This window comes from Cyprinodon tularosa, unplaced genomic scaffold (assembly GCF_016077235.1).
Source record: "Cyprinodon tularosa strain WSP-4 unplaced genomic scaffold, ASM1607723v1 ctg25, whole genome shotgun sequence".
NCBI lineage: Eukaryota > Metazoa > Chordata > Actinopteri > Cyprinodontiformes > Cyprinodontidae > Cyprinodon > Cyprinodon tularosa.
The window spans coordinates 1,140,858-1,167,953 of record NW_024038928.1 but is presented as its reverse complement, the minus strand read 5'-3'; the positions used below and the strand labels follow the sequence as shown (position 1 = coordinate 1,167,953).

At 40.1% G+C, this 27,096-nt stretch overlaps 1 protein-coding gene across 2 annotated transcripts; it reads left to right on the top strand.

Moving 5' to 3' along the window:
* Nucleotides 1–1,276: 1,276 nt before the first annotated feature.
* hpgd (15-hydroxyprostaglandin dehydrogenase) lies at nt 1,277–27,096 on the top strand. 2 transcript variants are annotated; one of them, XM_038288271.1, is made up of 8 exons: nt 1,277–1,418; nt 1,511–1,698; nt 2,044–2,167; nt 7,117–7,223; nt 14,131–14,227; nt 24,040–24,116; nt 24,199–24,362; nt 26,108–27,096. In XM_038288271.1, the coding sequence occupies exons 2-8, from the start codon at nt 1,606–1,608 to the stop codon at nt 26,229–26,231; spliced, it is 786 nt and encodes a 261-aa protein (XP_038144199.1). In that variant the 5' UTR covers nt 1,277–1,418; nt 1,511–1,605; the 3' UTR covers nt 26,232–27,096. The 2 variants fall into 2 exon arrangements, with proteins under 2 accessions (XP_038144199.1, XP_038144200.1); XM_038288272.1 differs by lacking the exon at nt 1,511–1,698.

Below are 27,096 nucleotides of genomic sequence, written 5' to 3'. Positions count from 1 at the left end.
TCTACAACCTACTGGTGGAGGTGCTACAACCTGCTGGTGGAGGCGCTACAACCTACTGGTGGAGGTTCTACAACCTACTGGTGGAGGTTCTACAACCTACTGGTGGAGGTTCTACAAGATACTGATGGAGGTTCTACAACCTGCTGGTGGAGGTGCTACAACCTACTGGTGGAGGTGCTACAACCTACTGGTGGAGGCGCTACAACCTACTGGTGGAGGTTCTACAAGATACTGATGGAGGTTCTACAACCTGCTGGTGGAGGTGCTACAACCTGCTGGTGGAGGCGCTACAACCTACTGGTGGAGGTTCTACAACCTACTGGTGGAGGTTCTACAAGATACTGATGGAGGTTCTACAACCTGCTGGTGGAGGTGCTACAACCTACTGGTGGAGGTGCTACAACCTACTGGTGGAGGTTCTACAACCTACTGGTGGAGGTTCTACAACCTGCTGGTGGAGGTTCTACAAGATGCTGATGGAGGTTCTACAACCTACTGGTGGAGGTTCTACAACCTGCTGGTGGAGGTTCTACAAGATGCTGATGGAGGTTCTACAACCTACTGGTGGAGGTTCTACAAGATACTGATGGAGGTTCTACAAGATACTGATAGAGGTTCTACAACCTACTGGTGGAGGTTCTACAACCTACTGGTGGAGGTGCTACAACCTACTGGTGGAGGTTCTACAACCTACTGGAGGAGGTTCTACAACCTACTGGTGGAGGTTCTACAAGATACTGATGGAGGTTCTACAAGATACTGATGGAGGTTCTACGAACTGGTGAAGTGTGAATAATCCCTGAAAATGACATGGTTTTAGTGCCTGTAAAGGTCGAGTCAAATTATTTATTACTAAATTGGCACAATGTAAATTCATACACTGTAGCTGAGTAATTACAGTGTAAATGTACCAATAAAATGCTAAATGTTTGGCACTGTGTTAGAAAAAAGATTTAAATAAAGAAATTGCTCATCTGACGTGAAACAGAACATGGGCAGAGTAAATACAGATAAAACAAAAAAGTTTAGAAAATCAATGTAAAATCATTAGTGCACACAGATAACATCCCCACCCAAAGTCACACCCTTGTCTAAACACTATGAGCAACATCAGGATCCTTCTGTGAGTCTCTAGAAAACAAGACATGAAGACAAGACGTGAAGCACGTTCATTTTTTCCTAAAGTATCACCATGTTGTCCTCCCAGAATGCTTTCACGTGATCCCTGAGATCATTTAACTGGGTTAGGAGTCTTTCTGTTTTCCCAGGTTAATGTTACCCAACGTGCATGCAGAGACCTGACGCTGAGTGTGGAGAAGCAGACCTCAGAGCAGAATGTTGTGTAACAGGATTTAAATGGAGGAACGTGAGGCTGGTGGCTCAGGTGTGGAACAGGAGGAGCAACGCGGATGAAACCGGTAATTATTATCCTGCACAGTTTATTTAACCTTCCTCTGACTGGGACACACACACACACACACAAACAGGCATGCCTTGTTTGTGTACACAGAGGAGGAAGGAGGAGGAGGAGAAAAGTTGTGAGCGCAGCGCCTAGAGCGCACAGACGCGCTGCCGGAGGAGGGCGAAGCAAAGCTCGCGTGGATCATGTCTCTGGCCGGGAGGGTGGCGCTGGTGACCGGGGGAGCTCAGGGCATCGGGAGGGCTGTGGTCCAGTCTCTGATTGAGAGCTCAGCAAAGGTTCGGTTCTGCTCCAGCTTCATGTCTGCTTGACCTCTGAAAACCTGGAGCGCATTTATCGTTGCTTTCTGATCAAATCTCATCTTTTCCTGCTTTTAAACGGCTGTTGTTTGTTGAACCGGACTGTGAGGAATGGTTCAGTTCAGTCAGAAACTTTATTTTTTTAAATGTTAGTAAACTTTGCATGTTTTTTTAAAGTGTTTCCGAGAACCGTCCATCACTCTTGCAGATGGTCTCGTCTTTTAGCACCTTTTAACTTGTGAAACCGCAGAGAGATGCTTCCTCTCAGTGTGTGCAAACTTCTGCAGAGATGCTTTCAGCTGCCCCGGGTTGTGCGTCCTGCAGGTGGCCGTGGTGGACCTGAATAACGCCCTCGGAGAGCAGTGCAGGGATCAGCTGGATGCTGAGTTCGGAGAAGGACAGAGCACCTTCATCCAGTGTGACGTGACGGACGGAGATGCTCTGCAAGGTGAGGAGCTGAATGATGGAGCTGCTGGGCCTTGGCTTCAGCTGCATTTGATCATCTGCTTTAAAGACTTTTAAGACGCGGGGAGTAAAGAAGGAACTTCTCTGAGTCATTCAGTCTAAAAATAGGTCCAGCTTGGTTTCGATAGAACTGAATTTAAATGTTTCAGTTTGACATGCAATGACGCAGGGCTATGGAGCTAAATTAAGGTCATAAAATTTGGGTGAAAAGCTACTCTGGTAAAAGTAACACAGGCAAATTGGAGTTAATAAAAAAAAGCATTTTTTTTTTATTCAGTCATATAAAATGTTATATAAATTATGCTTTAAAGACATTTCTTGGTTTTTATAAACACTTAATCAGAACGGTAGCTTTAAACGTTTGTTTTTGTTTGAGAATCTCTTTATTCGGTTTTAAAATTTGTTTTTAGTTTAATATTTTTAATTTCTACTTTAAAGTCCTTTTGCAGTTGCAAAATTATTTTTCGGATTCAAAAGGTGTTTTTTTTTTTCTTTTATTCCGATTTTCAGTAAATTGTCAGCTTAATTTTTTTTTTATCCAGTTACAAAATCACTCTTTTTGAATAAGATTTACGGCTCCAATTCAGCTCCAAATCAGCCGTGAAAATGACGGTTCTGCTGTCTGACTCCAGAACATTTCCTCCTGCAGTGGGTGGAATGCTGAGGACACACTGTTATCTGATTTTCCTTCAGATCAGATTCATCCTGATAAAATAGGTCACGTTTCTCTGTATCCTGCTCTCAGTCTGTGGGAACTGGCAGCTAATTATCGACTGACGTGGAATGCTGCAGATGATGGTGAGGTTCTCTCACCTTTCCCCTGGAGCTGCTTTTCAGCCCCGTCTGTCAGCTCACAGCAGGAGATAAACAACACCCGGGGTCTTTGTAAAAAAAGAGAACTTGATGCCAAACATTTACTCATAATCTGTTTATACTTCAGCAGTGTATCCTCAGGCAGTGGAGAGCCTGACAGACTGACATGAACCTGCAGGAAAATATGCTGAGCTGATCCTCTGAATGTTTTTGTGTCTCGGTTTAGTCCAGAAAGCTTTATAGTTCTGTTTGAGATTTACAGCAACATATGAAGCAGGAAGAGTGAAAACTACTTTTGAGAATTTGCTTTTGCTCCTGCAGCCTCAAACGGCTGGATTTAAGATATTATCTTAATCTTATGTCTCATGAGGCCTCTTTGGCTCCAGGCACCTGAAATGTAAACATGCTCAAAGGTCCAAATAAGTTCCAGGTTTCATTGAATTCTCCTTCTTTGGAACATCAGAACACTTTAGGCTGAAATGTGTCACATGATTTATCTCAAACTGCTTTGGGACTCAGGATTCAGATTCTAATTCTACCATAGAAAAAACATAAATTATGACCTGGGCTTCAAATCAGAAAAATAAATGTTGTCCATCAAAAGATCTGAGTAAAGATTAAATATATATATATATATATATATATATATATATATATATATATATATATATATATATATATATATATATATATATATATATATATATATATATATATATATATATATATATATATATATATATATATATATATATACATAATAACATAATATATAATTGGGGCACTGGGGGCTGTGACCCCCAAACTGGGAGAGTGGCTACAGCAGATTCCAGGTAAAACATCAGATACTGCGCAGAACCCTCAAACTCCCAGGCCTCTGGTAGAGGACCCGAGCTTGAGGATGACACATACCAACCCACGAGGGGTGAGAAAACAGTTTTATTATATATATATATATATATATATATATATATATATATATATATATATATATATATATATATATATATATATATATATATATATATATATATATATATATATATATATATATATATATATATATAAAGAAGAACAATTTTATAATTCATCAGCCAGTAGAACCTTCATCAGCAGGCAGTAGAACTTCCATCAACAGCCAGTAGAACCTCCATCAGCAGCCTGTAGAACCTCCATCAGCAGCCAGTAGAACTTCGATCAACAGCTTGTAGAACCTCCATCAGCAGCCACTAGAGACTCCATCAGCAGCCAGTAGAACGTCCACTAGCAGCCACTAGAGACTCTATCAACAGCCAGTAGAACTTTCATCAGCAGCCAGTAGAACGTCCACTAGCAGCCACTAAAGACTCCATCAACAGCCAGTAGAACCTCCATCAGCAGCCAGTAGAACCTGCATCAGCAGCCGGTAGAACCTCCATCAGCAGCCAGTAGAACCTCCATCAGCAGCCAGTAGAACATCCACTAGCAGCCACTAGAGACTCCATGAAAAGCCAGTAGAACCTCCATCAACAGCCAGTAGAACCTCCATCAGCAGCCAGTAGAACCTCCATCAGCAGCCAGTAGAACCTCCATCAGCAGCCAGTAGAACCTCCATCAGAAGCCAGTAGAACATCCACTAGCAGCCACTAGAGACTCCATCAAAAGCCAGTAGAACCTCCATCAACAGCCAGTAGAACCTCCATCAGCAGCCAGTAGAACCTCCATCAGCAGCCAGTAGAACGTCCACTACCAGCCACTAGAGACTCCATCAACAGCCAGTAGAACCTCCATCAACAGCCAGTAGAACCTCCATCAGCAGCCAGTAGAACGTCCACTAGCAGCCACTAGAGACTCCATCAACAGCCAGTAGAACCTCCATCAGCAGCCAGTAGAACCTCCATCAACAGCCAGTAGAACCTCCATCAGCAGCCAGTAGAACGTCCACTACCAGCCACTAGAGACTCCATCAAAAGCCAGTAGAACCTCCTTCAACAGCCAGTAGAACCTCCATCAGCAGCCAGTAGAACCTCCATCAGCAGCCAGTAGAACGTCCATCAACAGCCAGTAGAACCTCCATCAGCAGCCAGTAGAACGTCCACTACCAGCCACTAGAGACTCCATCAAAAGCCAGTAGAACCTCCTTCAACAGCCAGTAGAACCTCCATCAGCAGCCAGTAGAACCTCCATCAGCAGCCAGTAGAACGTCCATCAACAGCCAGTAGAACCTCCATCAGCAGCCAGTAGAACGTCCACTACCAGCCACTAGAGACTCCATCAGCAGCCAGTAGAACCTCCATCAGCAGCCAGTAGAACCTCCATCAGCAGCCAGTAGAACGTCCACTACCAGCCACTAGAGACTCCATCAGCAGCCAGTAGAACGTCCATCAACAGCCAGTAGAACCTCCATCAGCAGCCAGTAGAACGTCCACTACCAGCCACTAGAGACTCCATCAACAGCCAGTAGAACCTCCATCAGCAGCCAGTAGAACCTCCATCAGCAGCCACTAGAGACTCTATCAACAGCCAGTAGAACTTTCATCAGCAGCCAGTAGAACGTCCACTAGCAGCCACTAAAGACTCCATCAACAGCCAGTAGAACGTCCACTAGCAGCCACTAAAGACTCCATCAACAGCCAGTAGAACCTCCATCAGCAGCCAGTAGAACCTCCATCAGCAGCCAGTAGAACATCCACTAGCAGCCACTAGAGACTCCATCAACAGCCAGTAGAACCTCCATCAGCAGCCAGTAGAACCTCCATCAGCAGCCACTAGAGACTCTATCAACAGCCAGTAGAACTTTCATCAGCAGCCAGTAGAACGTCCACTAGCAGCCACTAAAGACTCCATCAACAGCCAGTAGAACGTCCACTAGCAGCCACTAAAGACTCCATCAACAGCCAGTAGAACCTCCATCAGCAGCCAGTAGAACCTCCATCAGCAGCCAGTAGAACATCCACTAGCAGCCACTAGAGACTCTATCAACAGCCAGTAGAACTTTCATTAGCAGCCAGTAGAACCTCCATCAGCAGCCAGTAGAACGTCCACTACCAGCCACTAGAGACTCCATCAACAGCCAGTAGAACCTCCATCAGCAGCCAGTAGAACCTCCATCAGCAGCCACTAGAGACTCTATCAACAGCCAGTAGAACTTTCATCAGCAGCCAGTAGAACGTCCACTAGCAGCCACTAAAGACTCCATCAACAGCCAGTAGAACGTCCACTAGCAGCCACTAAAGACTCCATCAACAGCCAGTAGAACCTCCATCAGCAGCCAGTAGAACCTCCATCAGCAGCCAGTAGAACATCCACTAGCAGCCACTAGAGACTCCATCAACAGCCAGTAGAACCTCCATCAGCAGCCAGTAGAACCTCCATCAGCAGCCACTAGAGACTCTATCAACAGCCAGTAGAACTTTCATCAGCAGCCAGTAGAACGTCCACTAGCAGCCACTAAAGACTCCATCAACAGCCAGTAGAACGTCCACTAGCAGCCACTAAAGACTCCATCAACAGCCAGTAGAACCTCCATCAGCAGCCAGTAGAACCTCCATCAGCAGCCAGTAGAACATCCACTAGCAGCCACTAGAGACTCTATCAACAGCCAGTAGAACTTTCATTAGCAGCCAGTAGAACGCACGGGTGGAGGAGTTTTCCTGTTTTCAATGATGGGGCCCTAACAGCGTCCTATAGATCAGGTTGATGAGAAATTTCAGGTATTTGATTGTTGGACCAGAGCTCTAAACTAGAACCAGTGAAATGCTTCTAAAATTACCTGTTGCTGCTTTAATGACTCACCCAGAACCAACATCATGTGACCAAAGCTATAGAAGAAGCAACAAGTACTGTAGAATAAGCTGAGTGACATGGTGAGCAGCTATCAGGAGATAAAACAGCTTCTCTGTCTACATTAGGCTGAAACTTCACTTTTTCTTGTCTAATTAAAGATTATCAAATATTTTTTATGAAATCTCTTAATGATTTTAAATCATTTGGAGATTAAATGTAAACTCTTTCACAGGTTATACTAATAAGCAGCAGATTCATATCTACAGACAAATGTTTCTCACAGAACACTGGAGCTGTAAGGCCTCTGTGTTCTGTGAACACTTCAGTAACGCTGTCTTTGTCTACGTGGCACAGACGCCTTCCAGAGGACTGTGGACAAGTTTGGACGCCTGGACATCGTCATCAACAATGCTGGCATCAACAACGAGAAGAACTGGGAGAAGACCATCCAGGTGAACTTGGTAAGAAGCCAGCAGTCTGAATGAGAGAGGAGCTGATGGTCTGATCTGAGACGGTTTCATCTAAAGCTGAACCAGGCTGCTGGTATCCAATGTGGTTCAGATGCAGTTTGGGGTGAGAGCAGGTCAGGAGCTGATATAGTCAGATAACATTTATCACCTCTCTAAAAACAGTAATATCACCTTAATTCTGCGAGAAACGTAGGTATCTCACTCTTTTCTGGTGCCCGTTATTTGAAAGTGGGCTGACAGCAAATAAGGTTTAGAGAGATGAAGGAAAACCAGCATTGCGCAACAGGCCTGTACGGTGGCCTACATGTGCAAACGCAAATGATAAAATAAGATGCAAAGCCACGTATTATGTAAATTCAAAAACATGTTAATATAAAAAACAAATGCAACAGAAAAACGCTGCAAAGAAAAACTAAATGCTGCAATAAAGGAAAATAATGCACACAAAAAACAGATGAGAACTCGCTCTAAAAAAGAAACAGAAATGCTCCATACCAATAGAGGGAGTCGAACAAATAACAAACCATGTCCAGAAAAAAAAAAAAAAAAAAAAAATATATATATATATATATTATATATATCTATGCTGCTTTATTATTTTTCTAATTGAAATAGTATTGTGTGGGGCGTGCAGGGGGCGCAGTGGTTAGTGTGCACAACCCATGCCGACCCGGATTTGAATCCGGCCTGTGGTCCTTTGCTGCATGTCTCTCCCCTCTCTCATACCCCTTTCCTGTCAGCCTACTGTCAGAAAAACAAGCCACTAGTGCTGAAAAACTGCAAAAAAAGAGAAATAGTATTGTGTTTTCTAATTATTTGTTAAATGACTGGGCCTTATTAGCAAATGACAAAAATTAAAGCTGTTCTAAAATACAGAAGGCTTTCAGTGTTGTAGGAAGAAATGGAGCCATCTGTGAGTAACTTTTTTTTTTTTTGCTATATGTCCGGACATGCGTTCATTTTCCAAAATTTACTTTTTAGAAACCAGGCATCAAATAGAACTATATTATGTTTGACCATAAAAACTGCCACTGACACCTCATTATTTACTTCTTAAATACCTGTATTCAAGAATATTATTGCAGCGTTAATGTTTTACTCACGTTATGCTATTTGATGTCATAACTACTTACATCAGTAATCAGAGCAAAATGTTACAAATATGAACTATAAACACTTTTTAATCCTATATATTTAAAATGACACTTATATGTACATATGTTATTTTTACATGTTTTATATTAAAAATGCACAATAAAGGTTTTTTGTATAATGTAAAAGTTTATCTAGAAATGTTAATTTACTAATATCATCTTCTTGATTAATTGAAAAAAACAAATCAATATATTGATCCATTACTAACAGAATTTATAGCTGTAGCCCTAATATCTACAAAAGTAGAAAAAACTTCAAAAAACTGGTCTATTTTTTATAGTAACTGGGACAGTGGACACAGCTGTGGTCACATCCAGCCCTCCCTGCCAGCCGTGATAAAAACCTCATGTTCCAGTTAAACTAGGTGATCTTTATTTACCCACATTAGCAAACTAATCCCTCGTCTGAACCAAAACGGTTTGAGCTAAATCATTGAAATAGTGACAGCAGTGTAACAAACACCTGTGCAGTGTGAGCATCAGCCCTGCAGCTTTTTTCGGACTGGAGAAAAATGAGGTGTTGTAACAGTCCAGTCTCTGCGCTTCTTTCCAACAGTAATTATAGGGTCCATATTAAAACTTGCAAAGTACTAAAATGTTTATTTGTCAGAAGCTAACCAAGCAGTACCATGACTACATTAGGAACAATGTTTATAAAGTAGATTAATACCAAGAATATGGATGAATAGAGCATCCCTCAGTAACGTTTCTACCTTAATAAATCCTCTTCTAGTCAGGCTTCGCCTGAAAAAACACACTTCCAACTTTTTTATGCCACTGATCCGGTAGCAGTCCTGGAGCTCTGTTCTCCGTCTGCCAGCAAACAGGCAGCTTTCCAGCAGCTTTGCAGCAGCTCATCTGTATCAGTGGCGTCAGGCCCCTCGCTGCTCACAGGCAAGGCAAGGCACATTTAGTTGTATAGCACAATTCAGTACAAAGACAATGCAAAGTGCTTTACACGAATAAAATACAGGAAAATAAAACAGAATCAAAGCAAGTAGGAAAAAATAAATAAAATAAAAAATGCAGATCCACTTTTTAGGCAGACCTGTGAAAACACTGTTTCAGTGATCAATTAGACAAAAAATAAACGCATGGATTAGTTTTTCCAGATCCTTAGTCCTTTAATCCTGGAAATGTTCTTCAGGTGATAGAAAGCCGACCTTGTAATTGTCTTTAAATGCTTTTGGAGGTTCAAGTCTGAATAACAGGTGATCAAAGAATGGAGAAAACCTGAATCGGATCATTAAAAGTACATTTGGGCAAAGGATTTACTCCACAGCAAAACCTCAGACAAAAACCAGGATGTAAAACTGATGCAGATTTGGCAATGATGCTGTTGGATTTTTTAAGTACAACATGTTCTAATTTCTGTTTGTGTTATTGTTGAGAATAACACATGGAGAAGCTGAATCACTTCTTATTCAGCCAAATAGCTGCTGTACACTAGTTTACATTACATATTAGATTTTGTACAAAAGACCACCATATTCAGATTTTTTTCAACATTTGCATCTTTGAGATGATTTGAGAGTGACTGTGTTCGGTGGCAACGAGGGACATACAGTAGAGCAGTCCATGTTTATCAATAAAAAGATTCTCCAACCAGGCAGGAAAACGCTGTTTTCATCACATTCCCAAAATATGAAGGACCTCAGAAGGAGGACATGAGTGCTGCACTTTGGCAATGATATATTGCCAGAAAGTTTTCAAAAATGTTCTGGTCATCAGCAATGATAATCATCCCTTTATCTACAAGCTGAAGGGGTCATTTACCTGAATGTTGTTGTAATTACTCTGCTGGTCACCAGCCCCTTGTTATCATCATGAAGAGTTTGGGGCTTGCGCATTGATCAAAAGAATCAATATTTATTACCCAACGCGCAGTTGTTAAAATTGCATAATCCAAATAAAAGAACTAAATAGGACATTTAAACTGATAAAGAACCTGTAAAACTGTGCATAAAAACATAGAAATAGAAACAACTGCAAAACAGCAGAAGTCCAACAGTTGTGTGGAGGATCTGAGCTAATACCTCTTAGTGCACCTATAGTGCTACTTAGCAAAAGTAAAGTATTTTTATGATTTTTAGAGACTATTAAAAATCTTTTGGCACATGTTGATTAAATTGAATTCTATCCTGAAGGTTTTTTCGCCTCATTGTTCTCGTTCTGACTCTTAGACAACTTTTATTGTCATTTTGTATACACAGTTTATACTGCTTATCGATTACGATCCAAACCTGAACTTTGAGCTGGTAGATATAAAACCACATTTCCTTTGGAGGTGACATCATGGTTCTCTAACATCCTGATCTTCAAAAGGTTTGCGTTTCTTAAAGGGATCCAAAACTAGTTTAACACGTTGGCCTAAAAATGTGGCACTTTTTTTTATTGATTTGAAAATTACTTTTTCTGACATGTAAATACTGATAATTACTTACGACGCAGTATTAGGGCCAGGATAGAGATTTTTTTCTTCTATTTCAAGAATAGTCGTAAAATTACGAGAATAAAGTAATAAAATTCCGAGAATAAAACCATAATAATATGTGAATAAAGTAATACAATTATGAGAATAAAAAAAAAAAATAATTCCGAGAATAAAGTCGCAATATTACGAGAATAAAGTCCTAAAATTATGAGAATAAAGTCATAAAATTACGCAAATAAAGTTGTAATATTAAGAGGATAAAGTCCTAAAACTACGAGAAACAAGTTGTATTCTATGACAACTCTTACAAGAAGCTTTTTCTTCCCTAAAATGAGGAATATTGAACATTATGTGAATTTATACTTTGGCTCTGGTTTCACAAAAAAGGAAATCTTTTAGCACCAGCATCAAAGTGGGCAGGATGTCAAAGTGGACTCAGGTTGCTGATTGGAGGAGCTGGTCGGCCGTCATAATGTGGTTGGAGCTCGAAGGTTGTTGTATGATGACTTCCTTCATGTAATATTACAACTTTATTCCCGTAATGTTACAACTTTATTCTTGCAATATTATTACTTTATTCTCATATTGTTACGACTTTATTCTCAAAATAAAAAAATAACAAAAAAATTCTCTAGCCTGACCCTAACACTCCGTCGTAAATGACTACAAAATAAATGTATCTTTTGTTATATTTTTCATCTATGGAGGCCGCCATCTTATCACCTGACCAATGCATGCTGGGTTGATGATGCGGTTTGGTCTGACTGGACTGGAACCTACGGAGTTAACACTGGAAAGCTAACATTAGCAGAGCTTTTTTATCCTATTGCATCTGACTGGTGTAAATGTAGGCGCTGTTACACTGCCTCACAGCCTCAAAGTTTTCATGAGCCGTTATACATGAAATATCTGCTGGAACAAGCAGATGTGTTGTGACCAGTGTTGGGTAAGTTACTTTAAAAATGTAATCCGTTACAGTTACGAGTTACCTTGTTTAAAATGTAATTGTAGTGTAACTTTTTCGATTACTTATAAAAAGTAATGTAACTAATTACTTTTGATTGCTTTAAGGTTTTAATGAGTATTGACCCATGTTCAACATTTAATTTTTGAGAACTGAATGTGAACCTTAAAAAAGCACTAAGCTGAGAGGGAACTGCTGACAGGCGATCACAGGATGTCCACAAGAAGAGATGCCAGCACCAGGCATGGAAGATTTTCTCAGACTCCTCTCATTGGGCCATACACTCTTCTGTTCCTCCCCCAGGCTCTACCATTTACGCAGTTTGCAGACTAACACAAGCAGGTTCAGAAACCACTTCTTTCCTACAGCAGTCACCTTATTGAACTCTTCCCAAAGACCAGTCTTTCCTTCCCCTTTATCCATACCTTACTGTACCATCCCAACATTTGTACCGTGTTCCTCTTCAATTCGCACCTGTACAGCCCTACAGTGGCTCTGCACATACATGCATTTCCCTAGGGGTAATTTATTTATGCTGCTGCACATATCTATCAACCATCTTTCCTTACCCTAGCTGTGAATAATTGCATTTTATCTCTAAATACTGCATACTGTACAATCTGCACACGTTGCACTTGATTAGATGAAAAACGGAAAACACTTCTTGCACTGCACGGTTAAATATGAGCCATTTTCACAGATGTAAATGAAATGCTCCTTAATTTTCCAGTGCTGGACGGCTGTCATTTTTGATGCGCTGCTTGAGCTGAAATAGAACCGTCCACTTGCTTGCTGTTCCTCAAGGAGGCTCCACCAGCACAGGATGGATCATCAGAGTGGCAAATATAATAGAGACAAGGAGCCGGAGCGGGAAACGGCGATACAGGGCGTGAAGCAATAAAATATCATTACATATTTCGCAAAGGTTTTTCTTTATATTTTTTTAAAAATGTAACTAAATTTGTAATTCTTAATATTTTCGGAAGTAACTATAACTGAATTACATATTTTCTCATTGTAACTGTAACGTATTACAGTTACTCTTTTTTTTTGTAATTAAATTACTTAATGTCGTTACATGTAATCCGTTACTCCCCAACGCTGGTTGTGACCAACAATAAATCGGTTGTGATCTACTGTTTACTTTATTAGCCAGATCTAACAAAATTAGCAGAAGCTAATGTGAAATAAAAATCTAATCATAAGATAATGAAGGACTGTTTAAATTGACAGTGAAGCATCTTTCAGTCGTTGTGTGAAAATATTTTATTTAAATTTAAAAAAAAACAACAAAAGAGTTTTCAGTAGTTTTACTGTATTGTTTTTACATAGTTCTGATGTTTTATATTTTATCTTTTAACTTCGCCTATTTCTACCTTTTATTTTATTTTTACTATTGTTTTCTTTTGTTGTTTTAGTTCTTTTGAAATACCAAAGTGAACTATAAATAATATTTAGTATTATCATTCCTCGTCTTTTTTTCAAAGTCACTGTAACTGACAGTAGAACATACAATCTGCTCGTTTTAAAGGGCATAAAACAAATCGGTTTGTGCTTCTCTTTGTTTACAAAAGAAATTGCTGTTGATCACCATCAGCACACCCTCTTATTGCCACAAAAAAAGGTATATATTTGCATGTGCAATTTTGCATCCCCTCTGGAATCTTTGAAGATCAGGTTCATAATCTTTTAGGGCATCTTGTTTTTTTTATTCTGTAAAAATGTTAATTTATATATATATTATTCTGTCTTCCTTTTCTCATCTGTTTCTCCACATATTGTTAAGTTTGTTTAATTAGTAAGTCATGTTTTTATAAGGGAAATGAGGCCCCTGCAGAACTGCGATGGTGTGAAAATGCCCGCAGCCTTTAGAGCATGCAGCATGACGGCTGTGCTCTAAAATTAAATTCTGAGAACTGGGTTTTGTTCTGCAGTTTTAAAATGCCCACTTCTATTCCAATAATCCCGGAAACAACAGAAAAATCAAATATTGCAAAATACCAATAGAAAATGCAGCCAAATGGATCGTAAATCTAAAACTTATTTACATGCAAACCCCTATTTTATTGTATTACTTTTATATAACATTTCCATGCTCTCTGTAATTTGAGAAACAGTTGAGAATCTGAAATGTTTCAGTCTGTGCTTCCGTTTTGTCTGGTTGCAAACCCTCACAGCTACTCTAACATGGTTTTTTTCGGGGGGTATGTTTTTTTTGCCAGCCCTGCTTAAGGTTTCCTGTAAAAACCACCGTTTTTAATATCTTATCAGAAGTAACACCTTTTATTACTTCCTGTTTCACTGCCTGCTCCCTCAACAGCATTAAAACTTCAACTTTATCTGCAGACCTCGGTGATAAAGGGGACCTACTTGGCTTTGGAGCACATGAGCAAAGAGTACGGCAAAGAAGGGGGCACCATCATCAACGTGTCCTCTATGGCAGGTAACACATGCTGCACGCACAAAGACCTGTAACACACACCTGTGCAAATAAACATGGGACGGCCGATTGGTGGCCATGTTTTGGTTATGAAGAAAAATTCTTTTTGCTGGGGGTAGAAACCAATGATATGACAATTTCCCTATAGGTTTCACATTTCTGCAGGAAGGAGCATAGACTTTTTACAAATAAGGCAAAAATATTCAAAGTTCTTTAGATGTGACTGTAAAAGAGAAGTTCATAGTAGTTGCATAGCAGCTGTCTTCAACGCTGGTTTATTCAGGTGTGATGAAGGAGAGACAACCAAAATATGCAGGACAGCGTTAAAAGTCCTCTGGTATGGAGGCAACACTTAGTAACGGGAAACTCCACTAATAATGTTTACATAGCTCAGTCAAAGGCCACTCTAAACAAATAGGTGTTTATTTCTTGATTTAATGCAACTGTGGGTCTGAGAGTTTTTACAGATTTTTTTGAGTTTATTCCAGGGTGGAGGAGCATAAAACTCTTTCCAGTAGACATTAGAGGCCTGGCTGTTGATGCACTGCATCAAGTCTGTAATGTATTTTGTTTCTAAGCCGTTCTGTGATTTCCAGACTAACAGAAGGATCTTGAAGTCTGTTCTCTGAGATACAGGGAGCCACTGAAGGACTTTAGAACTGGGCTGATGTTCTCCACCTTGTTAGTTCTAGTGAGGATGCAGGCAGCAGCTTTCTGGATCAGCTGCAGCTGTCTGATCCACTTTTTAGGCCGACCTGTGAAGACACCGCAGCAGGGATTCATTCTACTGAAGATGAATGAAGCAGGAATTAGTTTATCAACATTAGTCCTTTAATCCTGGAGATGTTCTTTAGGTGATAGAAGGCCGACTTTGTTCCTGTCTTTATGAGCCTCTGAAGGTTCAGGTCTGAGTCCATCACTTCAGCCAGATTAGAGCCAGAGGCTGCACTATGTGAGTTTAAGATATCTGATCATGGGGGGAAAAAAAACAACAACAAAGAACTAGAACACAAATATGGAGACTGGACAAAACTGAGGATCCGGTAATTACAAACAGGGAAAGAAAAACACAGCAAAACAGAGTAGCAGGCAACGAGGAAAACGCAGGTGAAAAGTACCATATGATTAGCAGTGGAAAACCAGTGGAAATGTTTCACTCCACAGTTTCTCAGTCAGTCAGCTTGGGTACCTTGAGTATATATCGTGTAGTCCAGATGTAATGATGTATCAGCAGAGCTTTGAGGCAAAAAATTTCTTACAGATTAAGCCCGGCTTACACTGTGCGATTTTTTCCATTGTTGCACGCAGCTGCTGCTCACATCTCACGATTTATGTTCGGCCGGACGCTCTTATACGATCTACCTGCTTACACTGTACCACTAAAAACCACATGGGACTCAGCTCTGCAGGGAGATGGAGCTGCTCTGACTCGTCTATCCAGAAGCCAAACAAATAGAAGAGGAATATTAAGCTAGCTATAGTGAAACGCGCTGCCGTGGAATTTTCTGCAATTTTTCGATGAAAGCCCTAAAAAGAAAAGGCGACGACATATTTTGGAAAAAAGACATGGCCGAGCAAATGTGGCTCAATTTTACAGACAGAACTGCATTTCATTCATTGCATCCCTGCTATGCTGCTGTGTTTACAGAAGAGTCCTTGTTTGCGCATGCGCAGTGAGCAATTTGCCCACGACAGTCAGGACCTCACGATTCCTGATCGGTAGGTGGTCCTGAGAGGCTGATCGCCGCTCGTAACCAGTCTTAGGCATGTTACTTTGAAAAAGTAATTAGTTATAGTTACTAGTTACTTCTCCCAAAAAGTAAATGAATTACTCACTGAGTTACTCCACAATAAAAGTAACTAGTTACTAGTAAAAGTAACTATTGCGTTACTTTTGCGTTTCTCGCCCCCGTAACCCTCACCACCCAGCCCCCACCTTCTCGCCGTGTGTTTCCAAAGCCAGCTGAATAGAGCGGACGACAAAGACAAGAACCTGCAGAGAGTTTTGCATTTATTGCAACACAACGTAAATGACATCAGGGGGGAACGCCATGTGAAGTTTTTTAACAGGGCATTCAGATCTGGTGAAATTAATAACTGGGGATGTCTAATTCTGAAATCCTGTGTGTTTGGGTTGTTATAGATACTGCAACATCTATCTATCCATCTATCTATCTAGATCTATACTCTGTGTGTGACATAAAATATGGATCTCCATCCCTGCCACAAAGGCCATCAAATAATGTTTAAAATAAAAAATACAGTAGGTTGAAAAGGCAGAGTATCCATCCATCCATCCATCCATCCATATTTCTCCATTTCTCCATACAGGCGATCATTTGATTGTTCACGCTCTCCATAGTTCCCCTGTGGCGCGAGCACAGGGCGACTGTTGCGCGCCTTTAGCGAGCATGCGCGTTTCCTGTCGCTTGTGCGGTGAATCGTGCCACCTGCGCTGTGCGGAGATGCCGGGTAAACCGTATGTGATGGGGAAACGCAGCTCGACGTAACACCAGTATTTCTATCTGGAAAACACTGTTTTGCTGCTGGAGTCATCCTCACTCTCCATCTCTCTGTGTGTGCTGTACGTTAACACCAGCAGAAACACCCGCCTACCCAACTGACAGACGGAATCTCACTATACATCAGCCATTCTCATCCTCCCCTCTCTCATGACAAGGCGTGCACGAGTCCTATCATGAAAAAAGGTTCATTGTGCGACCTGAGTAACACGCAGTAACGGGGTGTCTGCAATGGTAACTGCGTTATAGTTACAGTCAAAGTAATTAGTTAGATTACTCGTTACTAAAACAAAGTTGGTAACGCCGTTACTTTCAACGCCGTTAGTCCCATCACTGCCTGTCAGAATAAAAGCAGCGGATGTGAGCTGATAAAAGCGTACAGTTTTAACCCTCGGTCCCTGGATGCTGTAATAACGTCAGAGCAACTCCAGCCCGGCTTCCAAGAAAGGAGACAGTAATCTTAGAGGAGACATTTTTTCGTTTATTACAAAGTTTCAACACAACCCCAGCAGAACATCTAGTAACATAAATGAATTCATTCAGTTTATTTTATGATAGTGCAGTAGAAATCTTCTAGGTCTCAATAAAAGTCCAGCATTAAGCAGAGAAGCTGATTTCTGCGTCTCAGAACGCCGTTAGTCCCATCACTGCTCGTAGCCCCCTGTACACTAAACGACTCACGATGCACGATCAGGCTGAAAGTCGAAAGATGCTCGCACGACTGGAAAATCGCCCCGAAAATCACACAGTGTACACCCGGTTTTAATGATTTCCATTGCTGGAGCCAAAAAAAGTTCTGTAAGCAAATGTAATTCAGTCTCCTGAATGCTCTTGAATCTGAATGTTGAGAGAAAGATTTCAGAAATGTCATTGTTGTCTCATGTGAAGTGGCTTTGACTGTTAGGTGATGTAAAATCCAGTCTTTTATGATAGAAAGTGCAAGAAGCAGCTAAGCCTGGCCGTTCTAGCTTTTAAATCACACATCTAAACTCGTTGGCGCTAAAATCCAAGTTAGTATAATTTGGAAAAAATCTTCATAAATTAGTTATTTAAACCTTTTTATATCTTCATTCAGTCCTATCCTTTTAGAATTTAGAAAAAGTGAAATTGTATGTAGTCATTACATGTAATAAATACATTTTTTAAAACTGATTCTCAGGCGTTTTTTGAATGATTCTTGCAAGCAGATTTAATATAATGAGGACCCCAATATCTCACAAACACGAGTTCATCTTCTGCTCCTGGTTTGCTTTTTGTTCACCTGTAGATTCTCTCCTCATCACAGATCTTTGAGCTTATGTCAACATTTGTCACTTTGAGGGTGGAACCACCATGAGAAACTAAACTGCCTGTGATTGGCTGCTTTTCCCGCTGCTTGAGAGAAGACTGTTTCTTCCTGGTTGCAGCTAGCAGCGTTATCAAGTCATCTTCAGGCTAATGTTCTATTAAAGCAGGGGTCTTCAATGTTTTCCAGGCAAAGGACCCCCAACTGATGGCGAGATGGACCCCCTAATTATATATGTTGTATGAAATTGTGTTATATCAAACTGGTCCTATAGTCACTCTATTACAGATGGAGTAATGTAACAAAAGTAATTTCTCCCTGGGATTATTAAAGTATTTCTGAGTCCTGGTTGATGGGACAGGTGTTATGAATGAAACGGGGCCCATGCAGCTTGAAAGAGCTAGCCTGACGTAGTCCTACTCAATTCTAGTCCGAATATGAGTCTGATACTGCTCCATAGAGCTGTGATTATGGGGCATGTTTCGAACGAACCAGGAAAAAAAATGCCTCTGGACTCAATTGGATAGACCTACAACCAATAAGAGCAACGGAGTGCGTGATGTATGTTAAGCGACCAAGGGAGCCAGCTGATAAATTAAACTTTTGCCGAATCCCGTAGGAAGGACGCCAAAAACATCTTTCTTTTCAACAAATGCCTTGATCGTGTTTCTCTGTTCCTCTTTTAAAATTAATTTGCTGTCGATATCTTCTAGAACAGACCTAATAGCAGAATCTACACACCTCAACTCTCCAGCTTGTCACCCAAGCGCGCTTTGGTCACGTGGTTGATTACGTTACTGTTGATCATCTGTCCATCATCATATAAAGCCCGCCCTGACAATTTGATTGGCCCGACCAGATATTGTGCTAGCATACTCGCGCTACTATTGAGCAATGCCAGACCGAACATCCCGACCTCAAACGTTGTGGGCGGGACTTAGTTCGGAATGGCACCCAGGCTATGAAAGAGCTCCTGTGTGTCGCTGAATGTGTGCATTGATGACTGAAAGAAATCTTTTGCCTCCATTTATCTGTTTACCGCAGTGTGTTGAATTCATGTTAATGTGGATTTAAAGACATTTGAATTAGCGGAAAAAATTGCAGGGGGGAATATATAAAAAAGTCTAATCAACCAATACTTTTGCGACCCCCATGCACTACCTCCGTGGACCCCCTTGAGGTTACGGACCCCCTGTTGAAGCCTTCCATATTAAAGAGTTAAAAACCAGTTAAGTGAGGGCATCATTAAATAAATCAGTTTAACACAATCATGAATGTGTTGTGACATTAGTAGCCATAGACTCTAAACTGACGTTAACTTGATTGTTTACGTTGAGGAAAGCAAGCTTTGAATTAACTCTGGTTTATAGCAGAACGGAGTCATCTACTCTTACTGTTTGCAGATACTATTAAGCATTTTTCTTTATATGTCCAGCATCATGTGTTTATAACGGTATCGTTTATGTGTTTGTGTTGAAAATAAAGATGCTTCTGTGAGATTTTATTACAGTCTTGGCAGAATTCAGACTTCATAAAACTGAGACCAGAAAACTGGACGGGGACCAGAATAAACCAGACTTTCCTTAACATCCAACTTAGTTTGAAGTCCTGCAGATGTCAGGACCAGGACTCTGGATGGTTCAAAGCATTTCAGTAAATTGAAGCTGGATCATTCTATCTATCTATTTTCTGTGAGAGGAAACAGCACCAGACTGGCAGTGATCTCTGAACCCATTGCATTGTGGGAAGGAAAGCGAGTTTCATGACCCTGAAACTAAGCAAACAGGAAGCTTTAGATAATCGTCCTGTAATGTTCATGGGGCCTAATCTGTCCATCTGTCTGCAGACACTGAACGGCCAGAAGGTGATCAGGGGGTTATTTCCTCCCTCCTTGGTTTTGCTTGAGCACAAACCAAAACGATGCAACTCGTCCTTTGCTCAATTATTGGAGCTTTTATCACTTTGCATTCGGACTGATGCTATGTGATGCAGACATGCAGAAGCTGTGATCTTGTTCTGCATTGCGGTTAGAACTCTGAGGTTTCTGTGCAGGAAAGTATGTCTCCTTTTTCATATAATTACTTCCTCGTCGCTGTTGTTGATTAAAATAAATCGTCCACAGATGAGAAGATGGCTTGATCTCAGCCTCCAGGTGGGAAAAAGCTATGTTCTTTAATGGAACATTTTGCACCTGTTTTAAATTCATGATTAAATGAATAAAGGTTGCTTGAAATCAGAAATGAAGAAAACCAGCAGGGAGCAGATTGCAACACATGATTTTATAAAAAAGGATAAATAAATGGATCAGATCTGTTTACTCCAAACAGCAAGCAATCCGTTTTAAATCTTGTCTGTTTGGGGGCTATTAAAAGTTGTGATTTTAAACTAAGCGCAGAGTAAAGAAAAGTTTTGGATATCGTTTTTAACCGCTGCAGACTAACAGTTCACTGCAGCAGCTCTAATGGTCAGAAATCAGCTACTAACCTCATATAGCAGCAGTTATACTGCTTAGGGTTAAATATGAGCTATAAATCACATAGATTGCAAAAATGGGGTTTTAGTTTAGAGGAAAAGTCTGAATTCTCTTCCGCTACTTCTATGCTGATGACATTCAGCTGTATTTCTCCAAAAAGCTTTCTGAGATAGAGATGATGCAAAGTCGTTTGGACTTTAAAATGGAGGAAAACAAATGTTCGCCAAGGTAATGAAGGGAAGACAGAATCCCTCCTCTGTGACCTGAATGGACCTGGACCTGCACCTCAGCTTACTCAGTCCCCTTAAAATATAGATCTCTGTTAGGATCCCTATTAGGATCCTCGCTGTGACCTTTGACCCAGCTTTTGTTTGCATGTCTGTGTTGCAGAATATACCGAATCATTTCCTCATTCAGTGGGACTTGTCAGTCTCCAGGATCATTATTCTGTTTCTTTAACAATGCGTCACTCAGGTAGCTTCAGGTTTCGGTTGATTATTGTTAAACCTTTAGATTGAAACTGAAATTTGATGGTGTTAGAGGGTTTTTTTTCTGCAGGTTTTGCCTGCATTGTTCCACCTTCTTTCACATGCATACCCTGACCTGACCCTCAGGTGACAGTTTTCTTCCCCAGGTACAACCTAAGTCCTCTGAACTTATCATACCTGCCATTCTTCCAACATGTCCAGACATGGACAAATACCTCTGAGCGAACAGATTAAGGGAGAAAGAATGTGTGCTTACAGAGATGTCCATCATCGGACTTGGTGGTTCCTGTTTTTTATTTTTTGTTGTTGTTGTTTTTTTTTTCAATCATTTATTTCTGCAGCTGAACTTTGAGGTGCTAAGTTCAAACTTTAAGGGTTTAGATTTCAAAATTAGGACAATACAGGCCTAGTATTTGGTTTAGTTCATGTCTGGTTGGAGATGTGAGCTGCAGCATTTTCCTGAAGGACAGAGAAGAACTCAAAAAATGACTGAAAGCTTAAATTCCAGATGAGCTCATTGCAATGGTGGTGGCATGCTGCAACCCGCCTGCTGACATTCGGTAGCTTTTGATCCCTGTGATGATAATCAAAAGCAGATGATCTTCACAAAGAACATAAACAGCTGCTGGAAGCTGGATAAATGTGTCAAAGTGGAAAAGGTCATGAAGCGCTTTAAACGTTTTGTAAAAGTAGTTATAAAAGGCACATTTTATGGAATTCTTTTCCATTATTATTAGAAGCAAGGAAAGAAATCAAACTAAAAATATGTTCTAATGAAAAACAGATTTCCAGTGTAAGTTTGTAGTTTTTCTCAGATTATGTGTATTTAAACATTTTTTTTTTACAGATTTTCTATTTTAAATTTTTTCAAATTTCTGTTCTTCCAATTGAGTTTTATGAATTTAATTAATTTCAAAATTTGTTTCACAGCTCACATCCTCTACACCACATTTGTCAAAGTCAAGGCTGTGGATATTGTTTATCGGTGGCCCCCTGGATCATATGTAATTACCTTTAGAACCGGCCCACAGGCCACAGCCGCTTTTGTGCGCTGCTGTGGCTTCACGGGCTACCGTTGCATTGTGGGGAATGTAGTGTTGGTGCGGTTGTGTTGCAAGCACCAACACTACCTTCCCAAGTTAAAACATGATTGTGTTTTTCTTTTATGGCGTGCAGATCCCATCTACCGCTCGCTCAGCAGCGTGTCCGTCTCTATCACCTGCAGGATCAGTCCCCTCTCCTTCCATCCAGGCTCCTTTTATTTTGGCTTCAATCAGCCCCCGCTGACACCTGTAGTCTGTAGTCTTTTTGATTTTTCGGTCCTTTTTGTTATTGCTCAGTTTTTTGTTTAATAAATTCCTTTTTTAAAGAACCTCTGGCTGAATTCAGGTTCTGCTGCCGTGATTCATCACAAGATTTTTACATTTCTTTGTACAAGACGTGATTTTTCTTTGAAGGAAGTTTCGTTTTGTCTGTGTGCCATAGATTTTTGTATTTTATTTATTCTTATTTTTCAGTTGAATGGATTCAGGGAAAAAGGCAGATAGGAGCCAGGAGAGAGAATAGGCTACAACTGATACAACGGAGAATGCAAGAGATTTCGTTTTTTCTTATTTTACTATTTCAAAGCAGTGATAGGTGGGTAGGTAGGATCATAGCTCAGCACAGTAATGGATTTTCGGTTTATAATGCATGCACTTTCATCTATGTATTTATCTTAATAAGTTTATTAATATAATAAAAGTTTATTTATAATATTGATAGTAGTATTTTGTGTTAGTTTTTGGTTCAACAGGCTATTTTCATTTCAATATGGTTTAATAAACATTTAACCAGTCTGCCTCTCGGCTTGTAGCAAATTTTTTTTTTTTTGCCCTCAGTGTATTTGACTTTGGCCATTTCTCAATTCACGAGAACGTGAGTACGTACTCGCGTTCTCGTCAAGTCCGTTCTTGGCGAGAACGCAGGAAGATCGGACTTGACGAGAACGCGAGCACGTATGTGTATTGGAACAGAAGCGTACTTGTGACGTCATCACATGCAACGTTCTTTAGCATTTCTTTAACAGTCAAAACTATTTATTCCCTACACAAAACATTTTGAAAACAATATTTTTAATTTCTAAAGCTTAAAAAACATTTTAAAAAATTACGGTTAAAAATTGCGGTTACCCTCGGAGGTCTGCTGGTCACTCTGGTCCGCTCAACGTCGGACTTTTTTTTTTATTTCGCACTAACTCTGTAAACAGACCACACAGGGAGGCTTCAATGTATAATGTTATCGCCTCAAACGATTTCAAAACGTACTTTTGAAGAACAACAGCAGCAGAAAAGGGAATGTTTAACTTAACACTGTGAGTGCTGTCTCGAATCAAGCTGCGGCCGCGGGGCATTCTGGGGAAGCGGTCAGTCTGAAGAACGCACAAGTCTGCTCTGATGCATGCTCGATAAAGAGGGCGGGGTGAGAACAACATCCGGGGATTTGGTGCATTCTTGATCTGGCGTTCTCGAGAATTGGAACGGTACTCGGGCTGAGGCTGATGACATGTCACGAGTACACGAGCACACGAGTTGACTTGCCTGCTCTAAACCTTTGTCTCAAAACAAACGCTGGCCCTTAACATGTACGTTGACCAATAGAATGTACATGAAGTGTAAAAAAAAGGTTACAATTTCGAAACCAGAAATGTGATTAAACAACAAACAAACAAACAAAAAAAGAAAAGCATTAAATCGAAAAACATTTTTGAAAAAAGAACATTTGAAAAAATGAAATTTATGAAAATATTTTTGTAAAAGAAAAAAGAAAAAAAAAAACAATCTTAGAAAATACCGATTTTGATTTAAAAAAATGTATTTTTATATTTCATTTCTGGATTGCATTTTTTTTTTCAAATTTCTATTTACAAAATATTTTCTCTGCTTTCTGCAATAATGGACCAAAATTCACTCCATAAAATCTTGCGCGGCGCTGCCGCCTTTAGGTTGAGCTGTTTTCATACGCAGCTAAATGAGACTGATTTCTCTCTGCTTCCCTTCTTCCCTCAGCCTTCCTACATTCCCCTCATCAGCCAGTCTACACAGCCACCAAACACGGGGTGATCGGCTTCACGCGGGCGATGGCGGTGAGCGGAGCATGCAGGACAAACAGGTCAAGCTATTTGTGTTGGTTCACAGTTCAGCAGCTCTCTGTCGTGTTTTCTGCAGGACGCCTCCCTGCAGGGCAGCTACGGTGTCCGCATCAACGCCCTGTGTCCGGCCTTCGTTGACACCCCTCTGCTGCACACAGTGGAATATGAGGACAACATGGGCAAATTCGTCAAGTTCAAGGACGACTTCAAGCGCACCATGAGCAAGTTTGGAGTTTTACAGTAGGTTTAGCCACACGTCCTGACTTCAGGATTAAATCAGAGTTCCTGTTTATTTAGCCTTGAAACGTCTCCAATCTGACAAAAAGGCCTCAATTTAACATCTCCTCAGTGAAGAAACTAGCTCCACCACCACGCCTGGTTTTTGAGGAATCAACTCTGTTATGCATCAGTTTAAAAACAGGTTGCTGGATACCCTTAAATAAAAACCGGGGCGACCCAATCCCTTCAGATCTGCAGTGCTTAGTTCAGTCCAGCTTTTCTGTTTCAGGCCATCATCATTCAGTACAATGACCAAGGAAAACAGCATCTGGTCTTCACTTTTTGTTTCTTTTCCTTCCTGATCCTCAAACTGGAAACCAGAGTTTGCATCGCACATAAAAATGTAGAACAGTTTTCTATTTTGCTGTTTAATTCTATAGTTAGGATATGATCATTTTTTTTACTGAATCTTCAGTTTCTTTATTTTAGAGCTCTGTAAGATTCTTTGGTTCTTCTTTTTCAACATAAAACAAGTAATACTACTTTAATTTAATGGATAAAATGCTGGTTATTTAGTTTGTTGTTTGTTGTTTATATTAAATTATAAAAACAAAAATTCAATATCCTAAAAGGCTGCCTTGTCTTGTTTAAATTGTTAAAGACATGCTTAATATTTTTTTGATTGAGTACCATATATGACCTTTTTGTAGAAACAGAAATTGCCAAAGATTATTCTTGCTGCAATGTTGTTTTGAAACAGAAAAACCAAAGAACGAACCAAACGTCTTAGTAAACCATTTTGAGGTCTTCTGACATCATGGTCTCCTCCTTCTAGCGGAGGTTCAGTCTAGAGAGAAGCTGCGGCATCAAATCAGCTTCACATGCAGCTGAAAGAGCAGCTTTCTGGATGATTTGATAAATTTAAATTTAGGATGTCCAGCTTCAGGAATGCAGAGTGAATTTTTGATCCATTTTTATTGCAAAGAACACATTTTGTAAATGAAAATTGGAAAAAAACGAAATGCTCTCCAGAAATAAAACTTTGAAAAACATTTTAATCAAAAAAGTTTTTGATAGTTAAATTGTGGTTTTAACTGATTAGATATTTTTGTTTTAATTTTTTAATTTTTAACATATTATATTTTTATCCATTTCTTATAACAGAATTTGTATTTTCCAATTTTGTTTCTTTACATTTTCTATTTTTCAGATTGAGTTTTATGAATTTCATTCTTTTTGAACTGCCTTTTTTCAGATCCCACATTTTCTTCTGGCGTGAGCATTTGTATTGGCCTTGAAGTGTAAATGTGATCTGTGAAACACTATTTGGAAATAATGTGATTGGTAAAACTCAGTCTGAAAAAGATACACTTAAAAAATGTAAAATCCGTAAAAAAAAAAAAAAGTTTAAGAAAATTAAATAAAAAAAAATAAATGTATCTAAGAAAACAGCAAAGTTACTTTCAAGTTACTCTTTTTATTAGGTTTTTTTTGGAGTTTCAAATTACCTTTTATAAAATGTGTTCTGTGCAACAACAGTGGAGCAAAGTTCATTCCATACAGGGTGTGTGTCCAGCAGCAGAACTTCTTGGACCCACTGAGATGCTGCAGCAGAGAAAAGCATGCACAGCTGAGGACTCTCTGATGAATCCTCCTTGTTTGGGAAATCTGTTTATTGCGTCCCGACAGTAGATGAAGCAGGTGGAAGCAGAACTTTGTCCCATCGCTGCTTATGTCCCGTTGTCTCTGTGTGTTTTCCTCCACAGGCCGTCGCTAATCGCTGAAGGGATGATGAGGCTGATCACAGACAGCAGCCTGAACGGAGCCGTGATGAAGATCACCTGCTCAAAGGGAATCCACTTCCACACATATGAACCCATGTCTGCCTGAACGCCGACCGGCAGGAACTGCAACCCGTTCAGGACGGAGTCCGATCCAAAGACTTTTCGCTGAGACCAAAGTGTGTCCGTAAAGTTCAACTCCTCCAGATGGACGTCGTTTCTGTCCGACTCAAAGCTTTTCTTGTTTCAGACGATTGTTTTTATAAAGATGCAATTTATAAGAACTTCCCTTAAGCTAAAAACTGTGCAGAAGTATGTTTTTTTTCACTGAGAAACCAAAAGGACTAAATCAAGTGTCGGAACGCGACTAGAAGTGGTGTCAGAACAGGCTTTATTTTCTTTTAACTCTCAGGTTTCCGAATTACTAAATGATTGCTTCCAGGTTCTTAATCTTTTCAAATATAACCTCAGGTAATGAAAAACAACAGAGCTAACTCTTCAGCAGCTTTACTTTAACCAAACTGAGGCCTGGACTTTGGCTAGGCCACTAAAAAACTTGAATATTTTCCCTTTTTGATTTTTTGTTGTGGATCTGTGTTTAGGATCTTGGTTCTGTTGATGACCCAGTTTGGTCCGAGCCTCAGTCTGACTCTAGATTAGTATAGTTAATCAATGTGGTCGTGGTCCACCTAATGACTGCAGGACAGCCCAATTTACGGCATAAAACGTCATTAAAACATCGCTCCAGTGCAGCCTTTATATTGACTTATATGGGTAATTCTGGCTGAGGCGTTAACTCCTACCTCCCACGCTGAGATTCATCCGGTCAGTTTTAGGCTGGAGCATCCTAGCTTTAATACAGATGTATGGAGTGAATTTTGTTCCACTATTGTAGCAAAGAACATGTTTTATGAATGGAAATTAAAAAAAAAAAAGGCAATCCACAAATGAAAGTCTGAAAAACATCATATTGA

Coding starts and splice junctions, on each gene's coding strand:
- hpgd (XM_038288271.1), top strand. CDS start 1,606: ATGTCTCTGGCCGGGAGGGTGGCGCTGGTGACCGGGGGAGCTCAGGGC. Junction 2,168..7,116: donor GGACGGAGATGCTCTGCAAG/GTGAGGAGCTGA, acceptor TACGTGGCACAG/ACGCCTTCCAGAGGACTGTG. Junction 14,228..24,039: donor CAACGTGTCCTCTATGGCAG/GTAACACATGCT, acceptor TTCTTCCCTCAG/CCTTCCTACATTCCCCTCAT.